The following is a 17,382-nucleotide window of genomic DNA, read 5'->3' on the forward strand; positions in this document are numbered from 1 at the left end:
GCATTAAAAATGTCTGCAGGGTTGTACTCTTTGATAATGTCGGGAAGCAGCTCCAAGACCCGTCGCTCTGCAGTGACGTCGCCTGCTTCTTGCTTCTCTCCGTGCTGCTTCTTAAACTTGATGGCATTGCGCTCTTTCCATCTTTCTAGCCACCCGTTTGTGGCTTTGAAGTCCATCAGCCCGAGCCCTTGTGCTAACCGATTGGCTTTCTCCATCAGTAACGGACCGCTTACAGGAATCTGTCTGGTTCTGGCTTGAATAAACCACTGCAGAAGAGCTGCCCCAACATCTTCAGCTTTCCCTGCCCTGTTGCGCTTCCTGTGGGGATTCCCGTTCTTCTTCCATTCTTCCAAGATCTTCTCTTTGTTTTTCTGGATCCTTGAAATGGCGCTTTGATTCACGCCAAAACTTAAAGCAATTGATTTCTGACTTTCTTTATTTTCTAATTTTTTTTAACACTTCAACACGTTCTGCAAGCGTGAGTGTTTTGCAGATTCGCTTTGCCATTTTCTGTGTGTTTCTTACCGGTGTTGTAAATTTCTGTATCCCTGTCTCTTCGGGACGCTTCCTTGCTTTCTTTCATGTTACATGCACGCCCAGCTACGGAAGAGCCATAGGGCCATGTGAGAAAATTCGATTTTAAAATCCCGAAATTTCGCTATTCTGCATACGAGTCGGGTCCGTGGAAAAGGCGGAACAGGCCGAGCTAAATAGCTAAACCTTGTAGTAAGCATGTTTTACATGATCAATAATGAATCTACGTTTCCTTAGGCAATACACAGTTTTTAATTACGGCTGTTTTATCAATAAAAAGCGTCTTGTCCCACCATAATTGATGATTTTTATACAGCATTGTGGCAAAGTGGTAACGACGTGCAGGTGAATGCAATGCAGAATAATCACACGGACAACGTTGGTACAGGTGCAAGGGTGTTTATTTAATTTAATAAATGTCCAGAGCCTTAAGGCAAACCTGCAAATAATAATAGTGCTGGAAGTGATACAGCGGCGTGTATCACTTCTATTTGTAATCCACGGGTTTGACCCGTAACCCCAAAAGTCCCGTTCAGACACCCACACAAAACACAAACACAAAGACAGTGCGTGATTCAAGTGCTAATGGTGCAAACAAAAGACAGTTCCTGTAGTGGAAAAAGGTGAGTGGTGAAGTCCGGGTTTCTCGCTGGCCTGCGGCTGCAGCTCCGGATCGTGCTCAGTAATCTTTAGTGAAACAACACACAAGACACACAGTGTTAAGACACAGACACGAAACACTCACGGTTTATTTTCACAAGACGGGCTCCTTCTCGGTTATTTAATTTAACCATATGCAAAGGAACAGATCACTCAAGCCATGCCCCCTATTTATACCCTTGCCCATGACCCCGAGGTTAACGAGCGCATCCGCTCCTCCAGTCCTTGGATGCCACGCCGCTTACCGTCTGGGTCACTGAGCTCGGGTGCCATAGCTCCGCCCCTTTCCGAACTGACCGACTTCCATCTACCCTACGGAATAAATTGTCGTGCCATTTCATTAAGGGTACTCTGTTCCTCGTGCACCGTGCCCTCACAGGTCGAGAGGGAGATCTAACACTAAGACTCATTCGATCTCTGTCACAAGCATAGACAAATGTCTCTTCGAAAAAATACATGCAAGTTTGGAGCAATGCAAATTATTTACATTTAAGTATCATACTGACGTCACCAACGGTGTCAATAGTGTGCCATTAAACGTGTCATTCCTATAAGAACTTATTGCTCCAAGTTTTTATATATATATATATATATATATATATATATATATATATATATATATATATATATAAATGTGTGTGTGTACACATATATCTTGGAAAAATAATGTTCGAAGAAACCCGTAGGGCGGGATGCAGAAATTCCACGGGATGTAAGGCTTTTCCAGCTCATGCCGTTACTATGCGCTCTACGTCATTTTGAATTATTTTTTCAAACACTCCGACGTTGTTTGCATTTATGTAGTTCTTCTAATTAAAATGCAATGTAAAATGGACTTCGGGACCGTGCAGCTTCATGCAATTAAGTATTTAGCCGATATGCATTAACCGTACCATAAAATCATAGAAAGTTATGCACTAAAAAACAGGACCAGCTGCATGCTATTCAATTAAAATAGTTATGCAATTATCCAATATGCAAATAAGTGGAGTCGACTGTGCATATGTGGAAGCGATCAGGATTTCCCTTATAACAGTTTACCACGGTATTTTTGCAGTTTGCCCATGCTTTTCCCATGGTTATACAGACTATGTGGTTCAGTGGTTAAAGGGCTTGTAACTAGGGGGTCCCCGGTTCTTATCCCACCTCAGCCACTGACTCATTGTGTGACCCTGAGCAAATCACTTAACCTTCTTGTGCTCTGTCTTTCGGGTGAGACGTAGTTGTAAGTGACTCTGCAGCTGATGCATAGTTCATACACCCTAGTCTCTCTGTAAGTCGCCTTGGATAAAGGCATCTGCTAAATAAACAAATAATAATAAAATGCATTTACCAGCGTCTACCCTGGGTTGTCATGTTTATTAATATGCTTTTCCAAACCCCCTACCTAAAACATCTTTTCTTTTACAGATCAGCCTTCTACTCCACATTGCTTCATTAATAAACTAAAGTAATATATTAAGAATAAGATACCAGATCTTGGGTTTCTGTTATGAGAATATGTTACAGAAGATGATCAACCAAGTTCCTTAGAAAATTCTGTGGAAAGATTTATTTGAGGATTGTAATCAGTAACTGGCTCAATGAAGAAATTTTTCTTTGAACAAAGGTTTTAGGTTTTAATTCTTCAGAAAGGCTATGCCACTCCCCAATAGATTCCAAAAAAGCCTACATCAAGTAAATCATTAACTGCTCATGTATGTATTTAGTTCAAATGGAAACCGTTGTATGCAGTACCTAATTTGAAATGTCGAGTTTCGAACGTCGCCTCACCCCTTCAAGCCAATCACATCTTTTCACCTCCCAAACCTAAGCAATGGCTGCAGTCAAGCTTCTAAGTCCTGCCTCAAGGGAAGGGCCCAGCCTGGACGTCTACGCCTGGACTGTGCCTGTAAATGTATTTCTTTGCACGCACCCCCTCTGTCCTGTGTTTGCTTTTCATCAAAAAGCAAATATTTTTTATTGATATTATTGATAGCCGTTTATAGGAAATCATGTAGAGTAAAACCAGAAGACAAACACTACGTAGTAAGAATGTTATACAAGTCAAGGGATGTTTACTCATTTTTATGAAGTACTGTTCCTAGTGGTCTCTAAATAGAAAAAGCCTGCTGTTTTGAGGTCGGTTTTGAAGAAAGAGGGGTTCATATAGTCTGTGTTATGGTGACATGAGGTAGCAGATATAGGCAAGCTTGATAAACAGTACTTTTCTGTACTTTTTTTTTTAAACAGCATTAGGTGACAAACAATATACATTTTTGGGACTGATGGTTGCCCTTCAGATTCAACAGCTTGCATTGATTTTCACTTTGTATTATTTTTTTGTTTCAGTCATCACATCCTAGTGACTAAAACTCAAGACATGTAAAGAGCACGTGGCCTCAATAGAACGCTGCAACACTTTGCTCAAAGTGGATATATTGAAATACTACGTGTTAGCCATTGTCTGAGGTTTATGAAAATTGGCAGGTCTGCCAATTGTTTTGCAGAACATGAAACAATATATTCAAAATACAGTATCACTGTGTGAGTAATCCTGTCTAAACTACTGAGAATGACTAACTACGAAGTCCCGTGCATAAGTGTTCTGTTTTTGTTACTCTCTGATAGGAAGGATAGTTTATAAACATGTGAAAGGTATCGTGGATTTGACACTTACTCAATATGAATGATTGTCCCTTCACAGGGCTCACATTTTCCTACATGAAAGACACACACGTTATGCTAAACATGTATTTTGTAGCAATTAATGAACTAAACGTTGCCCATCTATTTGTGTCTTTTTCAGTGCTGCATGAGTGAACACGATAAACACAAATTAAAACATGTAGGAAAAGCTGTGAGTCTGGCTCTGTTCTCAGTCATCAATCTCTGCTTATCCTACGACATTCACAATATGGAGCAATTAATAAAAAAATGACATTAAAAAATCAAATACTCATTCTCCACGTTGTGTGTGTCTTTGATAGAGGAAAATATGAGACCTACAGTTAATATTAGGTATACCCGAATTATTTTGTTAGCTCTACAGCTTGTCCTTTAACATTCACTGAACAATTAGTCTTAGTCCATAAAAGAAAGTGTAACAGTATTAAACTCATGATATTGCTAATAGAAAAAAAAATCCTTTAATGCCTTGTCACCCTAATGTTATATAGATAGAAAGTGTTTGACCAAAAGTTGGAATAAGTTTGGAATTTTTTTAATTGATTAAAAAAATGAACAGTACATGGTTATTCTTTTAGCTTGCACACGGCGGTCTGGAAACCATATTGGAGATCAATACACCCAAACCGGCTGAACGAATTTCTGATGATCTGATCAAATATGACTGACTGGTTGCCATTTTGGTTGGCAACTTTTTACTTGGCAAGTGGTCATAATTGTGTACGGTACTGTGTGTCTGTATATCAGCAAAGGTTTGTAAAAAGTGAAAGAACACAAAGTTCAGTGCATGCCACCTGCTCTCAAATGGATGTTATTATGAAAATGATAAAACACAAAATAATACCAATTAAATTTTTTATTGCACATGGAAAATCAAAACGGGTAAACAAGCTAAACTAAAAGTCAAGAATTTTATATCAAAATTGTTTCAGCAGGAACGTGTGCCTCTGTTTGTAGAGAAATACAGTCTTGTAACACATTCAGACACATTAGAACAATATGGCCTGAAGATCAGTTTTAGCTCGTTTGGAACTGTTCTTCTCATTCCATCGTGGATTCCGTTCTTTTTTTCGGTGCTTTGTGTTTTCTTTTTCTCTTTTTTTTCTGCACAAGTAAAACACAGGTAAGCAATGATGTTCAATATGACTAAAAAGCAAGAACATAGTTATACAAACATGCAGTCTTTGTATGTTTAAAATATTCAAAATCTTCCCCTCTCTCTGCTCAATATCACCACTTAATTAGTAATTGTTCTCCTTTTTATAATTATACAGACGCAGTTTCCGGTATATGTTTTGTTTGGTAATACCCTAAAATCAATATTAATATCTATCAGTTGAACATCAAAACATGAGATTATTGTACATGAAAAAATAAATCTCTGAACGTTTGTATGTTGCTATTGGTGGCTCGTAAACCAAAGTGGAATTTTTAGAGCATTTTAAAAGCACTGGTTAAGCACCATGCATTGCATCCTGGTATTACTCATATAAATAAGTGGTGGATGACATCCAGTTGGATTCCCTGGCACTGAAAAATGCCCTTCAGGGTGCTGGTTTATCAAATAAACGTTGGTTTTCAAAAGCATTGTTGTTATGAAACTGCTGCTACAGTACAGTGAGCATATTGTTTAACACTCCTTATTGAATATTCTTACCAAGGAAAATTCATCATCTGATTCATTAGATGATATCAAGATGGACTCCTCAAGCGAAGTGCCTATGAAAAAAAAGTTACATTGTTCTCTTTAAACCTTTTGACTGCCACTCATTATTTAGCATAGGTTACTGGGAGCATCAAATTGGGGGGATATATGGAGGTGTCTTTCTGCACATCTGTCTGTCTGTATAACAAACTTACACTTACATGTATCTTGAGAATACCATATTGTAAATTTAAATATACTTTATCATGATGCAAACACCTCATTTGCTAACCTAATGACAAGTATTAAATACCACTAATCCAACTGTCAACAAACTGTGTCATTTCTTACTTTCATTCTACTGTTTACACACTATTGATTTATTTAATGGTCATCCTCTTTTTTTTGTCCTAGTGATAGCTCTGATTTTTAATTCACAGCTGGGGTGGGGCATGTATGTTACTGATCTAATAATCATTTCACAGTTTGAGCACCCAGACCTGCATGAAATGACACCTACACACATTCACTTATATTGTGGCATGGTTAAGGCAGTGCCACAAAACAGTTTGATGAAGTGAGCAGCCAAGCCGTTTGTCTCCTTGACTTCCTTTCAGTTTTACCACACAGTGTGAGGTTGTCATTGATGTAGAACAGTTTAACGGTTATAACCAGCTTACCCTTTTCCCCTGTATCGTGCCCAAGAGGTTCTGTATTGGGCTCTTCGTGGTCCGCTGGAGAAGCCAGGGCTGTGCTAGCAGCTGATCCTTCTCTATGGGATGTGCTGGACCATGCATCCAGGCTGGTTTCCATGCTGATCCAGGGTTCTGAATCTGGTTCCGGACCCCATTCCTCCTCCCTCTCCCTTTTCCAAGCTATCGGAATGGCAGCCTTCACAATCATCAGAAATGAACAAAGTACATCAGTAACACAACACCGCCCAGCAGGGATACATGTACAACATGGAACAAGGTTATTTATTCAAACATGCAACATTAAAAACAATTATATTACAATATGTTATTAATGCTGCTTTCATGTGATTTGGCACGATCCATTTGTTAATGAAATATTGAAAATGTGCAACCCTGACAAACACAAGCTATACAGAAGACAGCAGTCCATAACAAGAAAAAAATGGTGGTACCGATTCACAAGGAGCCTCCACTTCTGTTTCTGCAGATCTGTCTAAAATAAATGAATAAATAAATACAACGTTTAAAAACAATCTAATGACCAAATGATCTTCAATGGTGTCACAGGTTACAGCAAAACCAGCATCTGTTTTTCACGGGAGGTTCCTCATCCAAGTACTAACCCGGTCCAACCTTTGTGTCTGAATCATGAAGATTCCAAAGCTACATTTCCATTGCCTAACGATGCTGTTCTCAGGCCCTTTACATGGACAGTAAGACTTGTTCATGTATTACAAACCTGTGCCAAGAATACTTCCCATTATACTATTATTGTTATTTAAAAATATAACAAATCAGTAATATACATATAGTTTATCAAATGGTAAAAATAAATTAATAAGCTTTTTCTGTTTGTTAAAAACTTCATATTGGTCCTTCATTACTGCAGGAGATAAAATTTTGACATTTCAGCTTTTCAAAAGAATATTTCAGATGTTGACCCCTTCCTGTTTTGAGTTATGTGGGCTCACTTAACCTGTAATGCTTTACTATCCACTTTCACTGAGACATGAGAGTCTGCAGAGGGAGGGGAGGGCAATCATTCGAGCAGCATGCTGATTGAGAATGATGTTCAGGATAGGGTTTGTAGCAGTGGAAACACAGTTCATGTACAGCATACTGGTTTGATTCGCCTCCCCTAGCAAAGCAATCAAGATGAAGTTCAACACTCACAGTTACTCACTACCAAGCTGCCCAGTAATTCACTTGGTTCCTGGGTGGTTTGGATAAATCGCACTGTGGTTTCTTCTGAGTCCACGTTCAAGGGTTGTTCACTCTGGAGCTGCCGCAGAGCCGACTTCACAAAATCCTGCATCTCCATCACTTCTTTCCAAGCTGCGTAGGTGATCATGTTGTCAACCAGACCCCTGCTGGCTTCGATTCTCCTCAGCACATTCTCCGTTTGAACGATCCTGCCCTTGATCTCAACCTCCCTGACTGTGTAAAGGCCCTCCAGCTCTTCCAAGAGTGTGTCTCCCTTCTCCTCCACCTTCCTCAAGGCTTCTTTCACCGACGCTTTGATCTGCTCTACCAGCTCCTTCTTATGGTGCTGACTGCGGTCCTGTAGAGACAAGAGGTCCTGGCAGATTTTGGCAAATTCTTTCTCTTTTTCCACGAGCGTGGTGGACATTTGGGTGAGGTCCTGCTTCTGCAGCTGGGCCTCCAGCTTGATGTCAGCATAGTCATGCGGCTTGTGCGCCAGGACTGTGCACGTACAGCAAATGGATTTGGAACACGATCGGCAAAAGATGCTATGATGAGAAAACAGGGCCAGTTAAGTGCTCGTCCCATGCTGTTTTAAAGACACAGAGTTTCACAGCCAAGAATAAGCACTTCTCTAGATATTATATGTACATGTGGTGAACATGGCGCCTCCATACCCCGCCCCCTCCCCCCTCCCCCCGAAGATACTATTATGAATCAATAAGCCATTCTATAGATATCGGTAAAATACAGAGAGACGTTATCCTCAGACCCCCAGATAATGATACATTAAATGCAACACAATTGGACAAGTGGTTCTCTAAATGTACATGAAGTATCGACTGTAACTCAGAAAAGAAGAACTCAATTACCTGATTGTCTGTTTGTCGTGGTCGGGGCAGTAGGGCAGCCTCTTTTTCCGAGCAGTGGTCAGGAATTCCTGGAAGCCCATCTCTTTCAAGGACTCCAAGCTCTCAACTGAGTGACTGTCCTTCTCAGTGAACACCTGGTGGGCTTCAAAACACTTCTGGCACAGAAACTTCTCACACTCGAAGCACATGGACCCTGCCGCGGCATTACAGCAAGAGCAGGACAGGTCACTGCCCCTGGCTATCTGCTTCAGGATGACCAGTTTGCTTTGGAGGTCAGATAAAAGCTTGTTGTCCTTCACCTCAGCCTTCTCGGTGGGCTGGTGGCAGGTGGGGCAGGTGACAACGTGACACCCGTCCTGATCATTCAAACATGTCTGACAGAAGCTGTGCAGGCAGGAGAGCAGCTTGGGGGAGGTGATGTCACAAGAGCAGGCCCCACACTGCAAGAACTGGCTGTAACTTTGCAACGTGTCTGAATTGAGGGACATGATCCTATAATTAATAATTAATTAATAAATAAATAAATAAATAAATAAATAAATAGTTTCTCTGTATAAGTAAATAGAAAAAGACTTTGATTAAATATTATACATGTACTACTATGTAAGCACTAAGGCTAACACCTATATTTGGCCTGCTTATTTCTGACATTGTTTAGGCAAGTTTGTAAGGATTAAACTATGTTTAGACTCTACACAATTAACAACAAGAATATCAATAATATAATTATGAAATTGAAAGTAAAGCTTGAAATATACACAAGTGCTGTCTGAAATGTTTATTTTGTAGCAATGACCATTTCTGAAACTTCTGTTGAACAAACATACTGTAATTCCATGGTCATTTGAAATTGAAATACTGTCTGCATCCCAATGTCTGGCAACAGCATTGTGAATAAAACTGAACCGGACCTATTAACGTTTCTTATACATTTCACTTCATATAACAACATAAATACCAAAACGACCATTTGACTATTGATACATATGATTTCTTGGTAGCTTTTTTATGTGTATAGTAGTACTGTAAACAAAATGGGTATCATGGAAAATAAATACGAGTTATCAAACAGATTAATTCTGCTGTGACTATATCTGTATGTTCAGATATACCTTCCATGTATACAGTAAAACTGAATTATTACGTTTTTTGACAGCAAGAAAATAATTACCCTGATCAATATCAGTTATTATTTTTTGCCTACCTACCTACATTAACTCAGTTCGCTTTAATCGATTAGAGCCAGCTCTTTAGTCTTTATTTTTCGTTTTGTGCATTAGAATATTAAATTCAATACAACATACAGTACCGCAGTGCGCTACATTGAGAACCGTTTCTCTAAAAACCTTCGTGAGTTTACATGTATTGCATACGAAAACGCTACATCATTACTTAAATAAATAAACATATCATTCTGAGATCAACGTCTTTAAATACAGAACAAGATCTTGAGTTTTAGCTTTGTAGTAGCCTGAACAACAATAACAAAAACACGAACTTACCAAATTTGATAAACAAAGATGGTGTTTTTTTCAAGCTCTTTCTCTGCCTTGTTTTATCAAGACTTTAGTTTCGATTTACTGAATGGTACGTCACTACAATAAAATCATGTGCCTTTTCAGAAGAATCGCTCACCGTACAAACATTCAGTGTTTTCTTTGTACATAATTAAGCACTGTATAGACAGTTAATGGAACAGAGCTACTACGACTTCATAATATATTCTCATATATGTGTATATAGGCGTTGGTTACCCCCACGTTCTTATAAACTCCATTGGTAATGATAACTTCAGCTGAAACGGACCTTATGAAACAAACAAATCATATCAGACCACTGACAAATCTCTATTAAAAACGTACTGTTTTTCCAAGCTTATGGAAAAGACTTTATATAGCTGAATTGTTAGTATTTTAATTGTTGTAATTAATGCTTTAATTTGTTCTTGTTTTGTAAAGTTCTTTGGGATGGCTTGCCATGAAAGGCAAGATATAAAAATACATTGATAGGCTTTTATATAATTCCAGTGTAACAGGCTCACCAGTTTTCTGTAGTTTGTCCACTTTTAGGATTTGTTTAGATTCCCTGAAGTTAGTTTCAGCTATACAATCAGCTACACTCTTTGAATCTTCCACCTGCAGATGTTGCTAAGGGAAGCAAAACATGACATAAACAGAAACCTGTGTGCTGGGGGTCTAGTCCTCAATTTACACCAGACTGGGCTCTACATATCTATCCCCTGGCCCTTTTAAAGAACTCAATTCAGGACTGGAGCGTTTGTGTTTAGACAAAAAGAGAACACTTAAAAAAAGTAGTTTTATTTATTCATAAAATATACAGTAGGTATTTTTGCACACTGAAACCTAAAACTCATTTAAAATAAATATATATTTCTCCTTTCTAGTAGGCAAGGAAAACAGAGGTACAAATTCAAGAAGTTGGATTATCCAGTGCTGCAGTATAACTCCCAAAAGCAGTCTACTGCTCTATTTTAAAGAAGTCACAGATTTTGTCCACAGTTTTTGTGAACATGCTATTCTTCAGCTCTTGTTTCAACAGCTCCAGAAACTGCCGCAGCCCCTCACTGGGATTTTGCAAGTGAGAGCGCTTCATCTTTTCAAAATTGAACCCGAGTCTTGCCAGCTTCTGAGCTGTGGTTTTGGAGATGGCTTTCCCCTCTACTAAAGGCTGCAGTGACATATGGGATTCCATATGGTCAAGAGTGAATAGATGGCTGGTTATTTGCGCTGGGGTAGGCCTTAGGGCACTGTAGAGATTCTGCAAAGCTTTGACATCTTCCAGAGCGTTGTGTGCAGGATAGGATTTCTTCAGAAGCTCCTTAACCAGGTTCTCCTACTTAAAACTTGATGCCAGTGTTCTGCAGGAGGTCTTTGCTTAAGATAAGGGTGTCCAGGAAGCCTGAGACCAATAGCTTGAATTCCTCATTCAGTTGGAATTCTTCAAGGACCCTGGCCAAAATAGGGCAATCGAACCTCTTTATGTTGTGACCTGCTAGCAAAGGCCGGTCCTATGCTCGAAGGAAGGCCAGGAATGACATCAAACAGTCCCTGTGGGTCTTCGTCTGCACAGGACGGCGATGCAGATACAGCTTGTGTCTCCTGACGGTGAATCCAGTGACAGCAGACGCCCCCTTCACGATTGGTGTTCTGGGAACCATGTAGACATTGAAGGACTTTTCCATGCAGGCAGCAGACAGCTGGATAATGTCACACTTTGACCCTGCATGGAAGCAGCAGTTATATCTGAACACTTAAAATGCTTGAGAACCAACGCTTTAAAATCAATGTTCTTATGTCTGAGATTTATTAAGCCTTATGCAGATAATATTTTGGTTCTGTCACTTTTTGTGGATATACATTATAAATAACCTGTTACAGTACATAACTACGCTGTAAAGTGAATATCTGTTATATACTTCAGGTGGTCTTCTAACAAATCGCAAAGACAAGTGATAAGAATAATATAGAAGGCACTGATTCACCAAGAAGAACAGCTACTGTAATGTTACAAACTATGAAAGAACCACAGTGTACATTTATTTAAGTCTTGCAGTGTTTCTTCCAAAGTTTTCACCACCTTAAAAGAAAAAAAAATCTAAACTAAGTGGACACAGAAAAAAGTACAAGCACACAACTTGGTGTACAGCAGGGGTGGGCAAAAACTTGTACTCGGAATTACCTTTAAGTATTTATCGGCAGGTATTCAATAAATCCATTCATTACTGTGTTGATTTCAAGATAAAGCCTCTTCCCTCACACAAAAAACCAAACAAAACAAAACAAAAAAAAACAAACAAAAAAACACAACTATACCTAGTCCAGTGGTCTCCAAGTCAAAGAACACAATGGAGTGGTCTTCTACAGGGATGTTCTGGTCTGCTGCAGGAGCTGGGCTTGGGAGACAGCCAGCACATTCTAACAATGATGTGCCTTTATCACTCTCCTTGCTGTTTAATGAATCCCCAATATTCTCTTTGTTCTCCATCATGCCTGAGACCTGGAGGCATGAGATAGGAAATTGAATTGAGGGGGGAGGGACATATAAATAAGTGTCAGGATATAGTAACCTGGGCCTGGTACATGAACACTGAAAACATTAAATGCAGTCTGCAGCCCCAATTATAACCAAGCAATACAGTCTCTGAACCCATTTATATCATATGTATTAACTATGTTTGCTATGCTTTTACAAGGTAAACAAAACTCAAGGGTGTTTACATTGATAATTATTTTAAGTGGTGTAACAGGGGGAGACCTGTGCTGACTCTTCTGACATGTTCATAGTGCTGCAGGGAGAGGGCAGCAGCTCGTCAATATCCGCCTGTCAGTCATGGCAGTTACACGGAGAGGGGGGAGAGTGGGTGTGCAGACTTTCCTTCTCTCTGAGTGGCTGGGAGGCGGGTCTTGGGGGAATTGCTGACCCTACAAGTTTCATTCTGCTGTTCCCTCAGGTCTGCCCACGGAGACGTAAACGGCGTGTGGAAGCGCTGGAGGAAAATCAGCCGGGACGAAAATCCCAGCAAGACAAATAAATAATAAAAGAAAGAAATAAAAGAATTAGCGGTAGCGGGGAAAACTCTTGGGCAGCCCCGATAAAGTGTATAGCAGGCTGAGGGAGCCGCTAGGGTAGGACGGAGACCCGGGCCGTGCGGGTAGCGACGGTTGGGGGGAAGCTGCCGAGCGCAGCACTTTTTATTTTGTAGTTTTGTTTACTGTGTTTTGTTTAAACCTCTGTACCCTGTACCGCTCCGGTATAGTTGTGGCTCTGTCGCTACCATAGCTGGTACGGCAGGCCACAGACAACAGCGCCCTCTGCGGGCTGAACCAAAATCAGTTTAAAATAAAACTGGGCACCTGTGCAGTGTTTTCAGACTCATTTCTCTGTGTCCTGTGTCAGTGAATTACCCACCACCCTTCCACAAGTGGAAATGCACATACATTGCTATATATATATATATATATATATATATATATATATATACACTACCTGTCAAAAGTTTTAGAACACCCCCATTTTTCCAGTTTTTATTGAAATGGTACAAAGGTAAGCGATAAACTGCCAGAGGTTAAAAAAAAAGTTTAGGTTACCAAAAACTGAAAAATAATGTACATTTCAGTTATACAAAAAGGCCTTTTTCAGGGAACAAGTAATGGGTTAACAACTTACAGCTGTTCTGCAGCAATGGAAGTAAATTAAGCCTTGAAAGTTGATGCTAACAATTCCTACTGGTGTCCCAACTTTTGTTGATTACAAACCCTCTGTCTGTATAAAAGCAGTGTTGGAACAGACTGTGTTACTACACCCTCTTAAGCATTATTTGGACAGTATTGTACTACAAGAAGTAGTATATTGCTCTCATAATGGCGAGAAAAAGGCAATTAACAAAGGAAGACAGACCATCATAACCCTTAAAAGTGTAGGTCTTTCCTTTAGAGAAATTGCAAAGAAAGCCAAGGTGTGAGTGAGTACAGTTTCCTGCACCATCAAAAGGCACTTGGAAACTGGAGGAAACTCTGACAGGAAGAGTTCTGGCAGACCAAAAGCCACAACAGAATCAGAAGACAAGTTCGGTTCATCACGCAGGGTTTTTGTACGCCATCGAGTAGGTGAAAGGATGGTTCCTCGGTGTGTGACACCAACTGTCAAACATGGAGGAGGAAGCGTGATGGTCTGGGGCTCTTTTGCTGGATCCAGAGTCGGCGACTTGCACAGAGTGACTGGCACCCTGAACCAAAACTGCTACCACAGCATTTTGCAGCGCCATGCAATACCCTCTGGTATACGCCTAGTTGGTCTGGGGTTCATCCTACAGCAAGATAATGACCCAAAACATACCTCCAGGCTATGTCAGAACTACCTTAGAAGAAAAGAATAAGACGGTAGGCTTCAAATCATGGAATGGCCAGCACAGTCTCCAGACTTAAACCCCATCGAGCTGGTTTGGGATGAACTGGACAGAAGGGTGAAAGCAAAGCAACCTATTTGTGGGAACTTCTGCAACAGTGTTGGGAAGAACTTTCTGAACAATATTTGATTTCCATTGTAGAAAGAATGCCACGAGTGTGTTCGGCTGTTATATCTGCAAAAGGTGGCTACTTTGATGAGTCAAAAATTTAGATTAAATTTTGTTAAACAAAACGATTCCATGATTTATTTTTTATCTCCAATTGTTTATTTGTCCTATGCTTTAATTTCAGAGTACATTGAGACAATAAACTGCGTAAATTTCAATAAAAACTGGAAAAATGGAGGTGTTCTAAAACTTTTGACCGGTAGTGTATATACAGACGTGCTCAAATTTGTTGGTACCCCTCCACAAAAAACGAAGAATGCACAATTTTCTCTGAAATAACTTGAAACTGACAAAAGTAATTGGCATCCACCATTGTTTATTCCATATTTAATAGAAATCAGACTTTGCTTTTGATTTTTTATTCAACATAATATTGTAAATAAGAAAACAAATGAAAATGGCATGGACAAAAATGATGGGACCGCTAACCTAATATTTTGTTGCACAACCTTTAGAGGCAATCACTGCAATCAAACGTTTTCTGTAGCTCTCAATGAGACTTCTGCACCTGTTAACAGGTAGTTTGGCCCACTCTTCCTGAGCAAACTGCTCCAGCTGTCTCAGGTTTGATGGGTGCCTTCTCCAGACTGCAAGTATCAGCTCTTTCCATAGATGTTCGATAGGATTCAGATCAGGACTCATAGAAGGCCACTTCAGAATAGTCCAATGTTTTGTTCTTATCCATTCTTGGGTGCTTTTAGCTGTGTGTTTTGGGTCATTATCCTGTTGGAGGACCCATGACCTGCGACTGAGACAGAGCTTTCTGACACTGGGCAATACGTTTCGCTCCAGAATGCCTTGATAGTCTTGAGATTTCATTGTGCCCTGCACAGATTCAAGGCACCCTGTGCCAGGCGCAGCAAAGCAGCCCCAAAACATAACCGAGCCTCCTCCATGTTTCACTGTAGGTATGGTGTTCTTTTCTTTGAAAGCTTCATTTTTTCGTCTGTGAACAGAGAGCTGATGTGACTTGCCAAAAAGCTCCAGTTTTGACTCATCTGTCCAAAGGACATTCTCCCAGAAGGATTGTGGCTTGTCAATATGCATTTTAGCAAATTCCAGTCTGGCTTTTTTATGTTTTTCTTTCAAAACTGGAGTCCTCCTGGGTCTTCTTCCATGGAGCCCACTTTCGCTCAAAAAGCGACGGATGGTGCGATCAGAAACTGACATACCTTCACCTTGGAGTTCAGCTTGTATCTCTTTGGCAGTTATCCTTGGTTCTTTTTCTACCATTCGCACTATCCTTCTGTTCAATCTGGGTTCGATTTTCCTCTTGCGGCCGCGCCCAGGGAGGTTGGCTACAGTTCCATGGACCTTAAACTTCTTAATAATATTTGCAACTGTTGTCACAGGAACATCAAGCTGCTTGGAGGTGGTCTTGTAGCCTTTACCTTTACCATGCTTGTCTATTATTTTCTTTCTGATCTCCTCAGACAACTCTCTCCTTTGCTTTCTCTGGTCCATGTTCAGTGTGGTGCACACAATGATACCAAACAGCACAGTGACTACTTTTCTCCATTTAAATAGGCTGAATCACTAATTACAAGATTGGAGACATGTGTGATACTAATTAAAGAAACTAATTAGTTTGAAATATCACTATAATCCAATTATTTATTATCTTTTCTAAGGGGTACCACCAAATGTGTCCAGGCCATTTTAGAATATCTTTGTAGAATAAGCAATAATTCATCTCTATTCACAGCTTCTTTGCTTTATTCTATGACATACCAAAGGCATGCAAGTATACATGATAAAATAGCTTTTAATTTCATCACTTTTCAGGAAGAATGAAGCATTATTTCAATGAGCTGTAAGGGTACCAAGAAATTTGAGCACATCTGTATATATATTATTATTATTCTTATTGATCATTTTGGTACACAGCAGTTTTCCTTTTTCTCAAACTTTACATATATTTTTACTGCTACTTAAGAACTATGACTTCCATACGAAAAATAACATCACAGTGCTTCCAAGAACTAACAAGATTTACCAGTTTTTTTAACCCAAGAATAACTCCAATTTATATCAAACTTGCAAGATCAACATGGAACAAGACAAGATTTACCAACCATATTAATTTCATTAAGAACTGTTTAAAAGTAAACCTCATTCCTAAAGGCTTCAGAATGAATTTCCATCCAAGCTACAACCATAGAGGATATTACAGGCATTTTAACAGAAATGACCACACTATAGAATACATCACAATTTGTGGGATGGTTCAATGCTATGGAACTAATGCTGTCAGGAAACAAATGGAATGTGAACTTATTTTCAAACTAGGCTCTTTGGAGCCATTTGGAATGAACATTCTATTCTGAGGTCGTCATCATCATCAACATTCTGGAATTTTGTTTAAAAGACTACTTGTTTGTTTTTTATCAACTTCTTAAAGCACTGTTTTTTTGTATTCAGCCGATGAAGGACTTCGCCAGAGCCAATGTGACGCTTCCTTCGGAATCCCCAGAGTGACAGTAAACATGGACACAATGATGCCTTCTTAGGTATACCGGTAAGTTAGTGATCAGCAGATGTGTCAGCCACACGAACAAAGCGTGTGGTTTTCACTTACTCTACTGTGTAGAATAAATTATTTTTTTTCTATGGGTAAATATCGGGACTTTCTATGCGTCAGGACGCGTACCAATAACTAGGAAATCGGGATTTTCCCGACCATATAGACGCTGTTGGCATAACAGGTGAGCAACTCAGGTACCCTGATGATAGCTTTTAACAGGATTCGAAAGTTTGTTATTCAATATACATATTGACCAATCCTATAAAAAGGTACAACCAAAAATAGAAATAAAAACATATGTTGTACTTCTCATAAACTGCATGGATCCACATAGTTTAACCTATTTTGTATATTCTGGCAATATAAATCTATATGCCATAATACAAACCAAAGAAAAAAAAAACATTTAAGCTGACCTCTCTCCGCAATTCTTTTTATTTACAATTTCTGGTTGATAAACACTTTTCTAGTTGCCAAGCCAAGCACAG

General features: G+C 39.5%; 1 protein-coding gene and 1 pseudogene across 1 annotated transcript; both read right to left on the bottom strand.

Annotated features, from left to right (window-relative positions):
- Window positions 1-4,702: 4,702 nt before the first annotated feature.
- On the bottom strand, window positions 4,703-9,908 carry LOC117427732 (protein PML-like). The gene is made up of 7 exons (XM_034045979.3): window positions 9,779-9,908; window positions 8,277-8,768; window positions 7,375-7,952; window positions 6,654-6,694; window positions 6,187-6,397; window positions 5,519-5,580; window positions 4,703-4,965 (listed from the first exon to the last, which is right to left on the bottom strand). Exons 2-7 carry the CDS (start codon window positions 8,762-8,764, stop codon window positions 4,903-4,905), a joined length of 1,443 nt encoding a protein of 480 aa, XP_033901870.3. The 5' UTR covers window positions 8,765-8,768; window positions 9,779-9,908; the 3' UTR covers window positions 4,703-4,902.
- Window positions 9,909-10,754: 846 nt separating this feature from the next.
- LOC131699114 (protein PML-like) lies at window positions 10,755-12,284 on the bottom strand (annotated as a pseudogene).
- Between the last annotated feature and the right edge of the window lie 5,098 nt (window positions 12,285-17,382).

The sequence above is a fragment of the Acipenser ruthenus genome, chromosome 21, assembly GCF_902713425.1.
Source record: "Acipenser ruthenus chromosome 21, fAciRut3.2 maternal haplotype, whole genome shotgun sequence".
Classification (NCBI taxonomy): Eukaryota; Metazoa; Chordata; class Actinopteri; order Acipenseriformes; family Acipenseridae; genus Acipenser; species Acipenser ruthenus.